This window comes from Poecile atricapillus, chromosome 9 (assembly GCF_030490865.1).
Source record: "Poecile atricapillus isolate bPoeAtr1 chromosome 9, bPoeAtr1.hap1, whole genome shotgun sequence".
Classification (NCBI taxonomy): domain Eukaryota; kingdom Metazoa; phylum Chordata; class Aves; order Passeriformes; family Paridae; genus Poecile; species Poecile atricapillus.
The window spans coordinates 16,876,621-16,894,567 of NC_081257.1; the positions used below are offsets into that span (position 1 = coordinate 16,876,621).

Below are 17,947 nucleotides of genomic sequence, written 5' to 3' on the forward strand. Positions count from 1 at the left end.
TCAGAGGAGATGGCCAAGGCCATCAAAGAGCCACTCTTCCCTGTGCTGGTGGTACATTACTGACAAACTGTTGAGCATCTTTGAAGAAAGATGTATAGAAAGAGGAGTATCAAATAACAGTAAAAATGTACTAGGTTGTCAGGAGAAGCTTTACTGACACAATAGGGCCACATTTTCAGGGGTTTGAACTCTTTCCAGGGCTGGCAGAGCCTGTTACCCCTTAACAGTAGGGGGGTGGTGATGAGGGAAGCTGTGGATCAGGTCCAGTGTATTTCTTAATGAACCAGTGCAGAGCTCTTAAGTCACCAAGATAAGGTGTAGGTGCAAATGTCAGGACTGAGAATTAAGCTGAGAACTAAGCAACCTGCCTGCAGAGAATGGATTCTCTCATTCACTTTACTCAGGAGAGCAGAAAGCAGCTGCAGGTGGTATTAAATCCCATTGGTCTCAGTGGATTGCAGTCTAAGCTGTTACTGTAGGCCAGGGCATTAAAGAAAAAAAAACTAGCTCTTAAAGTGAGGCACTGTTCTTCCTGTTTATTTTATCTTGGTTATTTAGAAGAGCTTCATCTTTTCTCCTTCTGTTTTTCAGCTTGTAGCACTCCTCCAGTCAACATGAAAGTACAGCCTGTGAACAGGACAGCGCTGCTGGTAACCTGGAACCAACCAGAAACCATTTACCACCCTCCAATCATGAACTACATGATTTCATATAGCTGGACTAAAAATGAAGATGAAAAGGAGAAGACTTTCACCAAGGATAGTGACAAGGACCTGGTAAAAGCACAGCATCAACCCCAGACATATGTATCAAGCTATCCTTCTATTGTTACTTTCTTGATAGAGGGAGGAAGAGGAGGAAAGCAGTTGTTACCTTACAGGCAGGCTAATGTTTGGCCCACAGTGAATTGCTATTTAAATGTTCAGCATTAGTTGAACGTTGCCTAACAGGCTACCCAAACGCTGGAGTGTGAATTTATAGTTTATGTGAGTGCATAAAGGACTGAATCTGCAGACACTTTTTCATGTAGTGTTGCTGAGAGGCAGCTGGCTCGGGAAATGGTGAGGCTCTGAATACCTTTTGGCTTGTGTTCAACTTACAGATTTTCACATTAAAAGTCCGATCCCCCAAAATCTATTCCTGGGCTCAGGCTTTTCACTGTGCATAGCCCTTACAGACTTCAGAGCAGTTTCTGGCAGTAAGTGCTGCCAGAGGCAGGAGTTGCATAGTCAGGGCTTGAAGATTATTTTGGAGTGGCCCTGTACAAGCACTGCCTACATCTGGCAGTGTGAGAAAAAGAGAGAAGAGCAAGACAGTTCCAGCACAGATGGAAACACTGCTCTATCTCCTCCATTTAGGATTTCATCTGTTTGTCATTCTTGTCTAAGTGGAAGCAAGTATTGTACTGGTCCTTAACATTCTCTGCATATAAAACCAGAGTGACATATTCAGGTTTGAAAGGCCTCCATTTATTGTTAATCAAAGAAAGCCTCTAGAATAATGAAATCAGTAATTGTATATGCACATGAAAAATGCAGCAGCACAGTGTTATTCCTAATGACTGTTACCTTTTTTTTTTTTCAAATACAAAGTCCTCTGGGCCCATTCAATCAGTTATACAATAATACTTCTCTTATTCCCTTAGATGAAGCTTCTTTTACTTCATTTCCATTTATATTTCCAATTTCCCCACTAGACATTGTTATCTGGGTCACATTAGGGAATGATCTGCCTCATGAAATCAGGAAGGAATCCACTGAAAGGCACCCAAGGTTATGATGTATTGTAACCTCTCTCTTGTCACAATTTCACACTCTTAAGGGAAATTTTTTAATCAGGTATAAAGAGGAGAGCCTTAATCAGCAAAAATGAGGTGGGCACCATGAAAGCATCCTGTTTTATGTAAAAGAAATAATTACAAGGGGTGTGATGAAGTGATGGCTTGGAAATAAATTGCAGTGAGACCTTGTGCTGTTCAACAAAGCTTTTTGGGTTGAGAAAGCAAAGACATCTTAGTCTATTTTAGGGACAAGAGAAGAAGGAAACCCGTTTTTAGAGGAAAGTGCAGATTGTTTTCAGTGCTCTGGCAGATACAGTTGGGCTATCCAATCTTGAATCAGAGCTAGGCAGTGTTTTGCTATAGAGATCACAAGTATTTCAAGTGACTCATACAGCTACTCCTGTGAACTGAAGTGATTGTGGACTAAGGCCACTCTCAGGTCTAGGAGTAAGCAGAGATATCCCAGCCCAGGATGCTCAGCCATCATGTTGCATAGTACACCAGCATCAAATTGTCTTTGCCAGTTTGTTGCACAATAGTTTGAATCTGCAGTGACTTTTCTGGGTTTATCTTGTGTTTGGGACATGGATCTCCACCTAAAAAAATCTTAATATAATTGTAAAGGCAAATTACTTGAGTTTTAAGTTTTTCTGAGGAGAGCAGAGACAGTGAGGTATGAAGACTGTAATGAGAACAGATGTGGGACATTCATTTCTTCCTCATGGTCAGATCAGGTCTGGGTGCATCCCTCCAGCCTTCAGCCTTGCCCTCTCGAGGGAACCACTGAATATTTCTGTGTAGAACTATAGCTTGTCTTATGTGGCATAAATGTTCTGTGTTAGCACAATGCTTTATATATTTCAAACTGATCTTGGACAGTACTGTGGGGGTAAAAAACTGAATAATATCTATTTTTTTTAAACAGAAGGCCATCATTAGCCATGTCTCACCTGACATCCTTTATCTGTTCAGAGTTCAAGCAGTTTGCCGAAATGAAATGCGTAGTGACTTTAGCCAGACTATGCTCTTTCAAGGTAAAAAAGCCACAAACATATTTTTACATTGAACTATTCTTTGTTTGTTTAATATTTTCTTTGCAGATTGCAATATGGTGTGAAGCTATTTCAGAAGATACTTGAATGAATGTAGACAATGCTAATATCATAATGTGGCCAGTGACTTGATCTGAACCTCATTTCCAGTGAGGAGGGTTTGCCTGTACCTATCACTGTCAGGGTTTGTCAGGTTTTAGGAGAATTTAGAGCTTTTCTTGGTACAAGTTTTCTGAAACAAATTCTTCAGAGGCTGCTTATGCATCAGAGGCACAGCTATAACAGAATGTGAGTCTGATCGGTGTCTGTTTTATGTAAAGAGGAAAGGAGATCAGTCCTACCTTGACAACCACATGTGGAGACAATCAGGTTTTACCATGCACGCAAACTCAGTGATTTCCAAAACATACATATTTAAAGAAAAATCAAAAGAACTAGATGATAAGCTGTCCTTTTGTCATGGATTTCCTTTTAAGTTTATTGGAGAAATCTGGTAAAGCTGAGATTTGGTTGAAGAACTTGATGATTTTAGAGGTTTTTTTAAGTGCTAAAGTTTTGCTGCTTCCTGGGAATTTATTATGGCATTTTTTATTAAGTAGGGCAAATTTTGCCTCTGATGAGAGCATTCCCTCCTACTCCAGCTTATAGATGCATAAACCTCAAAATGGGTAATGGAAGGATAAAACAAGCAGAGAGTTAAAAGTTTAAATCCTTAGGATGAAGCAAAGAATTGTCACTTGGATCTGATGCTGTATATGGAACAAAATAATAAGGGCATTTTTCAGTGTCATTTCAGAAAGTACAGGGGTTTTGATCCTGCTATGCTGGCACTTAGTGTCTGAGGGATGTCAAGCTATGGACATGGTTTAGTTCTGTTGTTGTGACATGCCACAGTGTTGGCAGCATTGCAGAGAGAGCAGGGATCAGACAAGTGTCCTGTCCATGTCACATCTCATGTATAGCTCTGTTCTTGGTACCTCAGCATGGTGTTTTAGACTTCATTTTTAGGTGCCAGGAAGAAGTTAAAAACTGGTGTATTGCTTATTATGACCTCTTTTACTAGATGATGGAATGGAAAATTCTTTGAAGTTTGACTACAATAACTGTTTAATCACAGTTAGGAGTAAATCATTACTGACAGCTCTGTAGGAGATCCTTTGGGTACTCTAGCCCAGTTCTAGCCCAGTATTCAATGCAGTGGAAGTGATACACACATCTACAGTGGGAGTAGATGATGGGATTGCTTCCACATGTCCCCAGAAAGGAGCTGCTCTTCTAATCTCTGGCTGTACCCAACATCTAACCTAGAAAATTAATCCACTTGAGCTTTCAAAGCATTATTCAGATGTTGGTTGTAGTTGTAGTTCAGGTATATAGCAATAAACAATGATAATATTATAAGTACAGAAAAACTATTACCATCAAGCTACTTTTGCTTCCTGTGTAAGTCAGGATGTTTCATCCAGCTTGGGGTTGAAGGAGAGAATTTGTTTTCTGTCAGCAAGCCGGCATTGCCAGGCCTGAGTAATTAAAGACAAGCAAGTCTGTGCTTAGACATAAGTGCAGAGTGAGGTGAATACCCAAAGAGCTGCCTTTGCTCCAGACTGAGATCTGTACCTGTATTCTGTGGCCACATGTTGAGCAGTAGATCAGCAGTTGTTCCTCTGCCTCCTCCCCTGTCCTTACACGCTGCTCTTCTTCCCTCCCCAGCTAACACCACTCGAATTTTCGAGGGGACCCGCATTGTGAAGACAGGAGTGGTAAGTCCTGGATTTAGGGAGCGGGGATTTGGGGACATTTCCCACAAGGTGGCAGCACGATGTTGGAAATCTGCAGCAGGACCCAGCTTTCCTGGGGAAGGACTGTCCAGACCCGTCACAGAAGGCTTTATAGCATAAAATACAGTTCCAATATGAAATGGTTTTCTTGCTTCATGCTCTGAGAGGCTTTGACCACTGGAGAATTTTAAGAAGTTTTCCTCAGTCTGTATTCAACCCATTTAGAGGGGATTTGTAAAATCTTAATGATGACTGTGGAAATAAATTTAATTTCTTTTATTAACTGTATGAGAAGTATAAGCAAAGAAATAAGGCCTCACACACAGCATCTTTGCTCTTCCAGTCCTTTAAAGATTCCTGTTACTGTGTCAATAAAGCCTGAACAATGTCTTTGTTTTATTTTAATTCAGGTGAGACTGTAGCAAGTCACTGAGGGCAACTTTTGTGTTCCAGAATCAGAAATGTTGGTACATGTACAGTAAAAATAGAATACACTGTTTCAGTTTTGAAAGCATCTTATTAGTTTATTTAATATAAACTATCCATAACCTAAATTTCTTGGCATCCAGTGTACTGAGTTGTTCAGTTGAATTTATGGGCTGGATTCATACTATTGAATTTACTCTAAGTACATTGCTTCTGGTTTTATCCTGATCCAGTTTGATATACTCCCTAGTAAGCAAATAACATATACAAAGCTTGCATTTGAATGATTAATGTTTGTTTAATGATGATGTATAGAGCTATTCTAGATATATAAAATCTGCTGTCAAATATTAATACTCAGTCCAGCTTCGAGATTGTTCATGCCAGCAAAAAGCAAACCTCACAGTGCCTTAGGAATTCAGATTGATAAGTATCTGAAAGTTTAGATGCTTATTTAAAGTTTTGGCTTGAAATCTCTAAAGCACAGGTTTTTATCTGACACCTCAGGTTCTCTGTGATTGCAGCTGGTCAAAAATAACGTGAGAAAGCAGCCTTTCTTGGTTTGCTGCAGGATTTCAAGTACACAGCTTGACTGAACCCAGAAATTGCAGAGAAATGTAGAAATACTAAGTTATAAATTTCAGTTTCCAAAATAAATATTTTACATTTTTTCCAATGTTCAGCAGCACCTATTTAACCTTTTTTTGTCATTATCTGGTGCATACCTTTCCAGCTAATGGTCCTCCTGCTAATGAATTCAGTAATATGAGACACTTTTCAGTAATTCAGAGAGGGAGAATGGTCAGGTTATCCAGAGGAACCGCTGATTCAGCTCTTCCATAGAATTACTCCTTGTCTTTAGACAATTCACTTCAGTGTCTTTTTCCACGTGTAATTCAGGACTAGTTCTTTATGAATAGACCAAGGTTTAGTTCTTTATGTGTGTACTAAGGGGTTTTATTTACAGCAGAGCACACACGTGTGCAGAGAGCCGCATGCATACAGTGAGTTGACATTACAATAATACTGGCAGGGTGCAGAGGATGCCCAGTCCATAGCTCATCCCCTGCTTTCCTCAGTGAAGCAGGCAGTGCCAGCCCTGCCTTTCATTCACTGGTGGTGACCAGGGAGAGTCCTGTGGAGGTGGAAAATGGAGTCTATATATGGTTGTCACAGCCTGGAGGTCCTGGCAGATGTGGTGGTGGCTTGCTGAAGGGCTCCTGATGCTCTCCAAGTCCTTCAGGAGTGCCCAGCTGGCCATGCTGCAGCTCTTTTGTAACAGGAGCAATGCCTCACAGCAACACCAGTCCTTAGGAGAATAATCCTGATGGGTAAATTAAGGAAATAAAAATAGTACCCTTTGAGGCCTTCACAATGTGCGTGGGAAGAGCCAGAGTTCCTTGTCAGAGCAGACCCACCAGCCATGGATGCTCACGTTGGCAGCCTATATTTTGGGACAGCCCTTATGTAACACTGTATTTTTAAACTCCTGCATTCTGAGGATTAAAGCACTGTGAGTAATGCAGCTGAACTCATTAAACTCCTTTACATTCTTCTCACCCCAAGAGGAAACGTTACTCGCAAGTCAGTAGCGATGTGGGCGGAGAGGGTCCCGATGTAAAATAAAGATAAGGATAAAAGAGGGTTTTAATGATGATGTGGTGAAAGCAGGGAGGTTTCCTCTCTTTGTGGTTTCCTGGTAGCTCTGTGGCATGTTCTGTCCTGGCTCAGCCTTTCATCCAGCTGGTGCTGAGTGTCTGGTTTTAGGAGAATAGCGTGTGTGTGAAAAGGGGGGGAAAAGCGAGATAATGACCCCAAGTGGTATGTTGAGCCCCTGCTGATGCTCTCTGCTGTGTTTTCTTCCCCTCTGCTGCCGGTGATCTCCTCAAGCCCACAGCATCTCCTGCCTCCTCAGCAGACATGGCTCCCATCAGCTCCGGCTCCTCCACCTGGACCTCCTCGGGGCTTCCCTTCTCCTTCGTGTCCATGGCCACAGGCATGGGCCCTTCCTCCAGTGGCAGCCAGGCCACCGTGGCCTCCGTGGTGACCAGCACCTTGCTGGCAGGGCTGGGCTTCAGCGGTGGGGGCATCTCCTCCTTCCCCAGCAGCGTGTGGCCCACCCGGCTGCCCGCGGCCGCTGCCCCCAGCAAACAGGCCGGCCGGGCCGTGGTGGCCACCACTGAGGCCGCTGCCGCCTCCCCAGCGCCGGAGCGGGACTCGGCACTGACAAAGGATGGCGAGGGAGCCGAGGAGGGGGAGAAGGATGAAAAGAGTGAAAGCGAGGACGGGGAGCGGGAGCATGAGGAAGAGGAAGAAAAGGATGCTGAAAAGAAGGAGAAAAGCAGGGCGACGGCAGCCTCAGAGGCACGCAATAGCACCGAGCCCAGCGTGGCCGTGGCTTCCCCCAACAGGACTGCTGAGGAAGAAGGAAATCAAACCCTATCGGGAGAAGTGCCAAACCAAAATGTTGCCCCCACGGCTGGAGGTGCCGAGAAGGAGAGCTTTGCCGAAGCCGACACTCAGCCCCAGCTGCTCCCTTCCACCCAAGTGCCACCAGCGATCACCGACGAACTGTACCTGGGCAAGATCCCAAGAACAGAGACAACAAGAAAACCTCCTCCAAAGATGGACAGGTTTCCCGAGGAACATCCCTCAGATAACAAATTCATCACCATTAACCCAGGTGAGTCATCTGTGGGGAAACCGTTTTTACCAGCATAAGTGTTGGAAAACAACACAATCCAAATTCCTTACTGATTTCCAGTAGATACAGCATTTTTGTGGTGTCTGGCTACAAGTTGTCACAGGACCCAATCCCACAAATTGTTACTGGAGGGAGCAGAGTGGAAAGGAATATCCTTTTATTGGGACAGATTCATGGTCCTTGTAGCTTATTGGAAGAGAAAATCTGGAAAAGTTTTAACTTCCAACATGCTACATCAAGAACTTTGTTGGAAAGAAAAAGGGAGAGGAATACAATGACCTATAGCTGTGAAATTAATTTGGAAGAGCAGCTGCTGTGCTGAACTGGCATTTTATAGGAAGTTTGGTATAAGTGCTTCTAGATAATTGAGTTTATCTGCAGGATTCTCCCTGACTGCACTTTGAGATATTCTCCTAAATCAAGGATCATTGCTGGTTTATTTCTCAACACAAAACCTACATGCTCTGATCTCTCAAAACAAGGCACCTTCTGCACTGGGATTACCTTCTGTTTTTTCTGTGGAAAAAAGAAATCTTAAGCAGGCAGAGTTCACATATTTTCTATTTGTCCCAATAAGAATTGCCAGTGCTCCTGTACACTCCACCTCTGGCTGTATGCACCAGCCACGGTGTGTGCACAGCAAATGCAACCTGTTGGAAGCCTGCCCAGGTGATGTGCACATGCAGCAAGCCTGGTGTGATCAGGGGGTGATGTGCATGTGCAGCAAGCCTGGTGTGATCAGGGGATGATGTGCATGTGCAGCAAGCCTGGTGTGATCAGGGGGTGATATGCATGTGCAGCAAGCCTGGTGTGATCAGGGGGTGATGTGCATGTGCAGCAAGCCTGGTGTGATCAGGGGGTGCTGTGCAGGCTGCAGGCTGGGCCCTCACGGTGCTCCCAATGCACCCTCAGGAATGTCCACACATGTTCCTGCTTGGGGAGCTCCGGGCACTGGTGAGGAAAACTGCAGGAAGCAAATGGAGTACGTGCATGTGGGTTTATTTTAGGTTTATTTATTTAGGTTTAGATTGATTTATTTCTTAAATTGATTGATTTATTAACATTAATAAACATTAATTATTTATTAGCGAATTATTTATTAAAAGGTATTATTTATTGATTTATTTGTTATTTATTAGACAAGTTTATTTGAGTGATTATGTGTATTACCACAGCATTTATGAGACGGTGCACTTTTTTGTTTGCTGTTTTTCAGAGGTTTTTACTACCATTGCTTGTTTTGCTAATCTGTGGAGTGTTTTATAATTTTCTTTTTCCATCAAAGCTGCTCTGGAGTAGTGGAAAAAAGCCTTACATATTTCTTTTTCCATACACTGATAAACACAAAAATGCAGATATTGTGCATTCAGTTATAGCTCAGAATCAATTTAAAAAACAAAGCTAAATCCAATCTTTAATAACATTTGTTACAGAAACGCTGACCAGTCTGTAATGCTATGAATCATAACTGTTCCGTCAGAGATCAGATTAGCAATGCAGAAGCTGAGAAACTTGCAACAGGTTGTGCTGATTTTTTGTTAAATACACTGCTGTTTTTCTTAGTCCCCAGCTGGAAATCCTCAAAGGCCATTGCTCCCACTGAATATGGTCTGAGATGCTTGTCAGGCAGATTTCAACACGCCGCTTGCCCTAAACACCTTTGTGTTAGGAGTGAGGCCTCTTGGGAGTGAGAAGACACTTGGGAATGCAGGAGAAGGAGCTTTCCTCCAGGCTGGATCTAGGTTACCAAAGACACAAGCTGGTGAATTGGACTAGCACAAAGCTAGTTGCTTCAGCTTAATTGTTTTCCCCAGCACATGGAAATTTGCAATTCATACAGACAGACCTGACCTAACTCATGACAGGAGTTGAGTTCAGTGAAACTCCAGCCATAGCAAGACCTCCTCCTGTGAGAAAGGGCCTTAAAGGTTTCCCATAACAAGATAAGCCTGAAATCAAGGCAAGTGAAGACAAGAGGGCATTGCCAGAAGTGTCTGAAAGGATTCCTGAGCATCAGGACAGCTGAGACTGTTCAGGCCACTTCCAAAGTGAGCAGAAAGCATCCCTGCAGTTTACTCTGTCCCAATGTGAGGGCAGAAACATTTTTGGATGCATCTTTTCTCCTGGCATCTTTTCTCTCCTGCATCTTTTAAAAGGAGGTTTTAAATAGCTGTCAAGGTTTCAAAAATGTTTTTGTGAGTAGAAAGTTTAATCATTTTGAAGAGTAGAAAATTGTTTCATAACAATGTACGTTTGTAAAATTAATTATATAGCATCAAATTAGCAGTTGTAAGGAGATAACTGAATGGGGAAGTGCTCATGAGTGTGCATGATTATAGGAGAACAGGGAACTCATGAGAAATTACAGGGAAAGTGCGAGGCCAATTAGTACAGCAAGGCTCATTTTCTTTTAGTGCTTATTTCACACGTACATACACACACACCTCTCCTGAGGCCATGTCATTACTTTCCAAATGGCATTGGCCTCTTTTTGCCTGTGGTATTGGCCAATGACTAATGATTGTCTTCTGTCACCAAATGCTTGCTTGCATTCTCCTCTTTCATTTTCCTGACCATCCTTTTCTCTGTTTTGGTGCCCACATTAGACTAATTGTACTTTTGATCTGCAACTGTTACACACACAGCTGCTCAGCATTGTCTGTGACTCTGAAACCTGAAAATCAGAAAAACAGCAATTAAAATTATACTCTCACAAAAGAGGGAGGAAAAAAGAAAAGAAGCAAGGGAAAAAGATGAAACCCAGGATGATTCAGTTTAATCAGGCTAAAGCAGATACTATCCCACAGGATTTTGGTTGATTGTGCCAGACAATTAAACAGATCCTTTGTTTTTTACTGGAGTTAACAACTGGGCTGTTGTAAGCAAAGTAATAGCTGTGGAGTTGGGGCAAAAGCCTGAGTGCTGAGCTGGGACTGAGAACAAAGAGATGGGTTTGACTCCTCATCCAAATTTCAGCCAGGACCATCCTTCAGTGTTCACCTACCTCTGCTGTGTTCCACCCATGAGAGGGCTTTTTAGAGACAGAGACATCATGATCTGCAGGGTTAAATTTCAAGCCTGATGTATGTATTTAACAAAGACTGAAAATTGGGTTTTAGAGCAGTCTTTGTCAGGTCTGAGGTTACAAAAGCCTTTTAGGGATAACCTCATTAGCATAATTAAACATCTGTGTAATTCTTCTCCATCTGCAGCAGGGATTATTAAGCTGTATTTTCATGTGGCACTTCAGCCATTTTCACAATGAATCACAGTGTATAAAGTTGGGAAGGACCACTGGAGTCAGCTAGTCTTGCTCTAGAAGGGTTCCTTAAGCACTTTAATCAGGATTGTGTCCAGACAGCTTTTAAATATCTTCAGAGGTGTACATGGCAACTTACAGGAGCAAACAGCAGAATGGCTTGAAAATAAAAGAATTATTTCATGCCTGCAAACTATGAATTTCAGATATAGGATTAAATATGATTGGCATCTGTTACAAAGTAGTGAAAAGCCATGATTAGTAGTGCACAGCCTGTGACTGCTGCAGGGGTGCCTTGAAGAAATAGGTGGTAACAGCTGCACCATGACACAAGCTTGTATCAAAGGTAATACTTCCTTAAGAAACATGGGTTTGCCTTTTCATCATTTAATTATATGGCAATATTATTTTCCAGAATTAATTCCTTTGTGTAAGTTCACAACTTCATTTACTCAAAGGAAGGATGAGCAAGCTGACTTTCTCTTAGAAGACCACGTGGCAGTTCAGCAGCAGGGCTTTTCTTTGGTTAATGGTATCTGAAATGGTACAACAAACAGAACTTTGTCCTGGCAGTTTGTGCAATGGCAAGGAATGATAAAAGTAGATAGGTTATATAGTACAGCTATGGTTGCTTATTATAGCAAGCAGTGTTACTTAAGGGAAATAAACATGTTTCTTTTCTCAGGAACCAATTTCCAAGAATACATAGGAAAAAAAGCACATTTCACAAGCTGTAGAATGCCTCTTTCTTACCTTGACCCTTGCACAAGAATTGCACTGCAGAGCCTCCCTGGTTGCCTGATGCCATCCAGTACTGCCTGTGCCAGGGCTCATCCATCCAGTGCCTGGCTGGAACTGCTGAATGGGTGGTTCACAGAAGTTAAAGACTTTTCCAGACGCAGGAATAGATTTAGTAGTGCCAGGGCTTGCATCATGTGGGACCTCCTGAAACAGATATGCTGTAATAATTTTTATTCCTTCCTACTGGGATGAATTCCAAGCCAGTAAAAGGCAAACTGAATTAATTCAACGAAGGCATATGCCACTGGAAACTGTTTACATTTCTTAGCAAAAATGGAGTTTCCTAGTCCATTTTTTAAGCTTCCCCCATCCCCTGCCAAGTACAGCTTATGGTGGGCACTGTTACAAGGAGATGCTGTTGACACTACCAGGGCTTGACACTCTTGCTTTGGAAAAGAATGAAATGGTGACTATTGTTTTATTTGATACTATTTTGTTATATGGGAGAACAGGAAACTGTAGAGGCCCAGATCTGTCCTTTTGTGTGAGTGTATGTTTTCATCTGATCTTTTTCCAAGTTATCCAGCATGCTGGCTTTTCTTAGGCTGTTCTGCCATGACACCCAAGACAGACACCAGCTCTCCAGCTGCACTGTTCTATCTCTGGTCCCAGCTGACATTCTTGTACAATTTTTATTGGCACTGGTTTGTTTAAGCTCTCACAACACGTTACTTAAATAGTGGAAAACACCTTAGAGTTTTTCTTCAAAGCCAGCACAGGAACTGTCTTTTCTTCTGAAGCACATCACTGCTTGGGCATTCCCAACTGGAATTTCAGGGCCAGCCATCAGCATTAGGGAATGGCATTTGCTATTCTGGCACTCAGCATACTGAGCACTTTCTTCTCCTCACATCTGTGGTCCAGGGAGTTGGCAGGGGCAGATAAGTGTGTTCTCCACACTAGACTGACTAAGAGGAGCATCGTGAGCACTGCAAAATTTAATAGTGTGCATTGGGACTCCAGCCCATGCTGTGCTTACAATGAAATTGAATTTTCTTCCCATGCAAACAGAAACATATGGTTTTGTGTTGAAAGATGTGGAGGTGAAACTAAACAGAACACTGTCATTGGAGAGAACTGAAGCAGCACCCTAGTGGATATAAGGTGGTGGGACTATTTGGCTCTCCTACAAAGTTTTATTACATCACATGTTTTTTTGCTTTGTCTCTTTCACTATTCTGATTAGTAACACCTCACAGGCTTACTTTTTTCATGCTCTTAAATGATTAGAAATGCACTGGTAATAACTGATGCCTCAAGACTTAGCATTTTGTAAGTTTGGCAAATAACAGAGAATAAGCCTTTGCTCTAATTTGTGAGTTGCTCTTCCCTTTATTTTTTGCTAGTCAAGGAATTCAAAGATGTTTAATCAAAGTGCACATTCACTTCCCCCAAACATCCTTCTGATTAGCACGTCATTTAGGATGCTTGCTAAAGGGCATTACCTCTATCAGCCTAGTTCTCAAAACTAGGAATATTTCTTGCTGGGCTTGCAGCAGCCTGCAGCCTTGCTCTGTTTTCAGCAGTCAGGCAAAAGCATTTACAATTAACCTTTACTTTCACGTTAGTTGAATTTTACTCCTGCCTACAGAGGAGTATAATCTAAATGCTATTAAAATAGAGTATGACTTCATAGTTTGTGACATCTGGTGACTTCCAATTATCTGTGTTTTGCCTGCCTATGGTGAAAAGGCAATTATGTTCTTCTGGTAGGATTTGCAGCAGTTTCAGAAGATATGATAATACAATACTGAAGGAGGGCAAGGAAAGACTCACACAGGCTTATAAGTGGAAGTCAAGTGTGCATGTTTCAATCCTTGAAATCTGAAGCTGTTTGTAGTAATCCTTTCCCATTATGTCCTGTTGACAGGTATTGATCAACCACTGCCTGTTTGTTAGGAAACATGAATAAGATATGGAGTCCGCTTCTGCATTTTTCTGTTATCATTCTGTCTAAACCAATTTATTCATCAAGTCTACATGAATTTTCACGAATTAGGTATCTTCTGAAATACATTGGTTGCAGTGTCTATGCTCATTGGCTCCAGTACTTGCAGAACTTCTAGATATTCATCTTATATATGATACAATAATTTTAGTGAGATGTCATGCAAAAAAAGTGAAGCAGAGTTAACTCAGCCAAATCTCAGGGTATTGACGAACTTTAATTTTGTTCAAAAGCTGTGGCATAATGATTTCTTCTGTCAGTTACAACACATCCTATCCATTCATTCATCCACCCATCTTGACAATCCATATGCTAAAAAGTGCTTTTGCATGCAGTAACCCACCAGATTGTGACAATTCTGCAAATGATGTGACATGACACCCAACATGTTGAGGATTTTTTTATTTTAAGATAGTTACCAAGAAATTTATTTCTAAAGCAATGTATTACACGGAGCTTTGCAAACAGGGCTGTCCTGCACTGTTGAGAAACAGAGTACATTTATCTGCAAACACTGATGACAGAGCACAGCATTGGCTCAGTGGGGTACTCCACATCTGATAATAGGTGCTTGCACGAAAGAGTCCTAAAAGCGTCTATGAGACCGTAATTACAGGCAGTAGTAAAATCCTAGCCATATGTGGCAATAAACACCATACTTCTGTGCTCTCATGTCTCAGACTGGAGACAAATGGAGTCCCACCCTGCAGTTAGAGGATCTCTGCTCTGTTTACTCATAGCATGTAAAAGGGATAAGCTATTTGTTTTGTTTACACATTTTTTCATACAGTAATTCTTTTTTCCATCCAGTGATTTGTTTTGTTATGTGTTTAACACACAGCTGGCAAGAACAGCTCCAGCATGGCCACAAGACCTTCTCCTGGTAAAATGGAATGGATCATCCCACTGATTGTGGTCTCAGCACTGACCTTCGTGTGCCTCATTCTTCTCATTGCTGTGCTTGTCTACTGGAGGTGAGCCTGTTTCCTTATCAGTGGAAACCGATTAGGATTTGAAACACATTTCAGGTGGTGTTTTTAATGTGGTCCTGTGTTCTTTTATTTTATTAGTAGTTATGGTGATAGATGCATTAGACAGTTTTCTGGGTGCTAGAACAGCTTTGTTGGTTAACTATTCAGCTGTCTTAAATACTGACTGTGGACTCTAATTCAGAAGTTTGAAAGGAGCAGTAATTTGGATTTTCAGGAAAAAATACTTAGCTTAAGATGTAATGGGCAACATATGGAATAATTTGCTGAATAACACCATCAAAGCAAATGGCATGAAAACAAGTTTGAGACACATATTTCAGAAAAGGAAACATGGTATTGAAATGCACAGCAGAGAAACACTTGTGATGAAAGGATAACCCTTAAGGAGACATGCGTGCTGGACCAAGGGGTCTTTCCTTGCACGGCAGTAGTTTGTTTTGGTGTTAGAAAAAACATTATAAATCAAAACCCAGAGAACTAGAGGAAGCAGAAGAAACATAGTTGCCCTTGGCAATGCATTGTGAGGATAAAACAAATTTTATTTTTGCCTTTGCATTTCTGAGCATTCATGGATTTAGATGATTTGAGACCGGAGGTGACATAAGCGGAACAATGAAGCAGAGAGAAGCCTTCTGCTTGTTTCCATCTCATCAGTGCCCTATTATCCAGGGACCAAAATAAGGAATTAGAGAAGTTGCTTGGGAAGGTTTGGCAAAGCATTAACTGTGTTTGGTCTCTTTGTGGCTCATTCTGTGATACAGCAAGGAAATAAGTTTCATGAAGACTTGTAAGGAAGCTTCATTTTCTGTCTCCTTTATTTGGAAAAGGAGACTTTCATTGTTTGATAATTTCCTTTTTCCATCTGTTGAGCTTCCATGCTGTGTTTTAGAGACTCCTTGTAACTGAATATATTTGGAAATGATCTGTGCTCCCTTATTTGCAGAGGTAATTTGCTGTTCTCAGTTCCTTTTTCATGTGGATCCTGGACAAATGGTGAAAGAATATGACTTATGTTGAAGAGAAAGGGTCACTTCCATCTTTTTCGTGTGGTGGCCATCTCAATAACGAAAAGGGATGGGAACTTGCAGGCAAGCAGAGCTCTGAATTACCTTTCTACTAAAGTTTCCTGGATTTAGTACTTTAAATGGCACTGCTGCACAAAGAGGCCTGTGTGATTTTAAGTTGGTAGAGTGGAAGATAAACTAGGTCAGTATAATGAAGCTGCAAAAATTGTGCTGGCTTTTATCCCAGAAAAAGGGGGAGAGCACAATCACAGGGTGACCGTGAGCCATGACATCCGCTGGGACCTGTTGGTAGTTGGGCTCCCCAGGCAGGAGGGACAATGACACCGTAGTTTCAGTTTGCTTCTGTGTATCTTTGATTCCTCTTGAGCAAAAGCTGGCCTGGCTGATCCTTGAGCTGTCATGGGCATGATGAAGAGGACTGTTGCTCCCCAAGACCTCTAGTGCTTAAATTGATTTCTTTAAGCATCAAGTTGAGAATTTGAGTCTTAGCAGACAGAAAAGGTGAGGAGACCAGATCCTTGTATTACTCACCATATGGATTCACCATTCACTTCTGCAGTGGCACAATGGTGCTTCTTTTTCTGCTTGCTTTCCTTTCATACTGGTTCCTGAAATTGTGTGCTGTGGGGACAATAACTGAGTATTTCTGAAAACTGTACACTGAGATTTTAGGACCTTCACTGGAGCACTGCTAGCTCGTCTAGAGCCCATTAAAACGTGGGTGTCGTGAGGTGCTGTTTCCCAAACACATTATTTTTGCATTTCTGGGCATTTGTTTTGCATCTGTGATTTTATACCCAGACTCAGTATCATGAGATCCATCTGCAGATCTTCAAGGTCAGTTTAAAATCTGACTTGGATTGTCTGCAGTCTTTGCCACTGTTACTCTCACAGCCTTTGCTACAAGCTCCGAGAACTGCAGAGTGTGTTTGGTAGTGACCTCCAAACTATTTAGGGATTGAGTGTGACTTCAGTTTTTTTGCAGCAAGATGAGTTCCTATAGTGTGCTGAGCTGTAATATGGCTTGAAACATGTCTTTTCTAGAACTTCAACTATATTCTGTAGCAAACTGAACTAGTCCTGAGTATTGACACTTAGGAGTAAACCCAGGGTCAGTGTCACTTTCATCTTCACACAGGTGCAGGAGGGTGACTAGAGTCAGGAAATCAACTGAAATATTTTTCTACACAGTAATTTCTGTCATTTGGGGGGAAATAACATATCTTAGGAGAGTGTGGTAACCTTCCACTGTTTGTTTTTCATTCTGATTTTTAATCTAAACACTACAGTCCTATAGGCTGTAATTTCAAAGGGAAAAAATAAGCAGAGAATATTAAGAAGCAATTAAGATTTTAGAGTTTAGCCAACAGCAAATTTTAAATGGGAACTAAATTATAGCCATTTCTCATTTTCAGCTAAGAGGAAGAAATTCATTCACGACTATAGCTGGAGAGTTTTCTTTTTCTTTCTTTTGAACAGATACCATAATTCACCTTGAATTATTGCCACCATCAATAGCATGATCCCAAAGACAAAATGGGAATATTGTACTGCATTTCCTATTAAATCATGCTGTTTATACAGTGCTAATATGTTTACTTTCAGGGGGGATTTTTGGAACAATGCAGCTGCTGCCTTTCAAAGAGCAAGCAAGCTTGTGTTGCTTGTTTTATAGCTGTGTGTGTATATGAGACAGCTTGGGAAAAAAAAGTCTTTAATTTTCCTTAGGCAAAACCCTATAGAATTTCATAGATGGAGAGAGTTTTCTTAGGTTTTTGTTAAGCATCCTGTCAAATTGAACAGAATCATTAGGACAAGTCCTGTGACAGAGCCTTGTACTTCTCTGACAGTGTCTTTCTGTGCAGGAGAAATTACACTGAGCACCAGCAGATGTGTTCTTTTTTCTGACTTGGTCATTGATTTCTGTGGGACCTCAGGCCAAGTCACTTATGGGTTGAGAGTATTGTTGTTGAACTCAGTGGCAAAGATCTCACTGGGAGCAAGCTCAGGTGTTCAATATTTCAGCATCCTGAGTTCTGACACTGGTGGAATAGCACTGAAAAAGGATGGTCAGCTGTATTTGTATATCAACTTGTAATATAGCAACAAAAGCTTCAACATAAAGAACCCTCATATTTACCATGTCTAATAACTGTGCCTCAGAAAATTACCTTTTGATGTT

The 17,947-nt window shown here is 41.5% G+C and overlaps 1 protein-coding gene and 1 long non-coding RNA gene across 2 annotated transcripts in view; one reads left to right on the forward strand and one right to left on the reverse strand.

The window, feature by feature from the left end:
• The window catches only part of PTPRG (protein tyrosine phosphatase receptor type G), a 390,155-nt gene that overhangs the window by 308,864 nt on the left and 63,344 nt on the right, over positions 1 to 17,947 (forward strand). Inside the window, exons 9-13 of the mRNA XM_058844737.1 lie at positions 592 to 776; positions 2,706 to 2,814; positions 4,543 to 4,592; positions 6,927 to 7,719; positions 14,590 to 14,722. Coding sequence (XP_058700720.1) covers positions 592 to 776; positions 2,706 to 2,814; positions 4,543 to 4,592; positions 6,927 to 7,719; positions 14,590 to 14,722 — 1,270 coding nt within the window. The remainder of the gene's footprint in view (positions 1 to 591; positions 777 to 2,705; positions 2,815 to 4,542; positions 4,593 to 6,926; positions 7,720 to 14,589; positions 14,723 to 17,947) is intronic.
• Positions 7,772 to 11,895, reverse strand: LOC131582003 (uncharacterized). Its single transcript, XR_009278250.1, has 4 exons — positions 11,753 to 11,895; positions 11,452 to 11,535; positions 10,185 to 10,414; positions 7,772 to 8,704 (listed from the first exon to the last, which is right to left on the reverse strand). It is a non-coding gene; the product is annotated as an uncharacterized LOC131582003 (long non-coding RNA).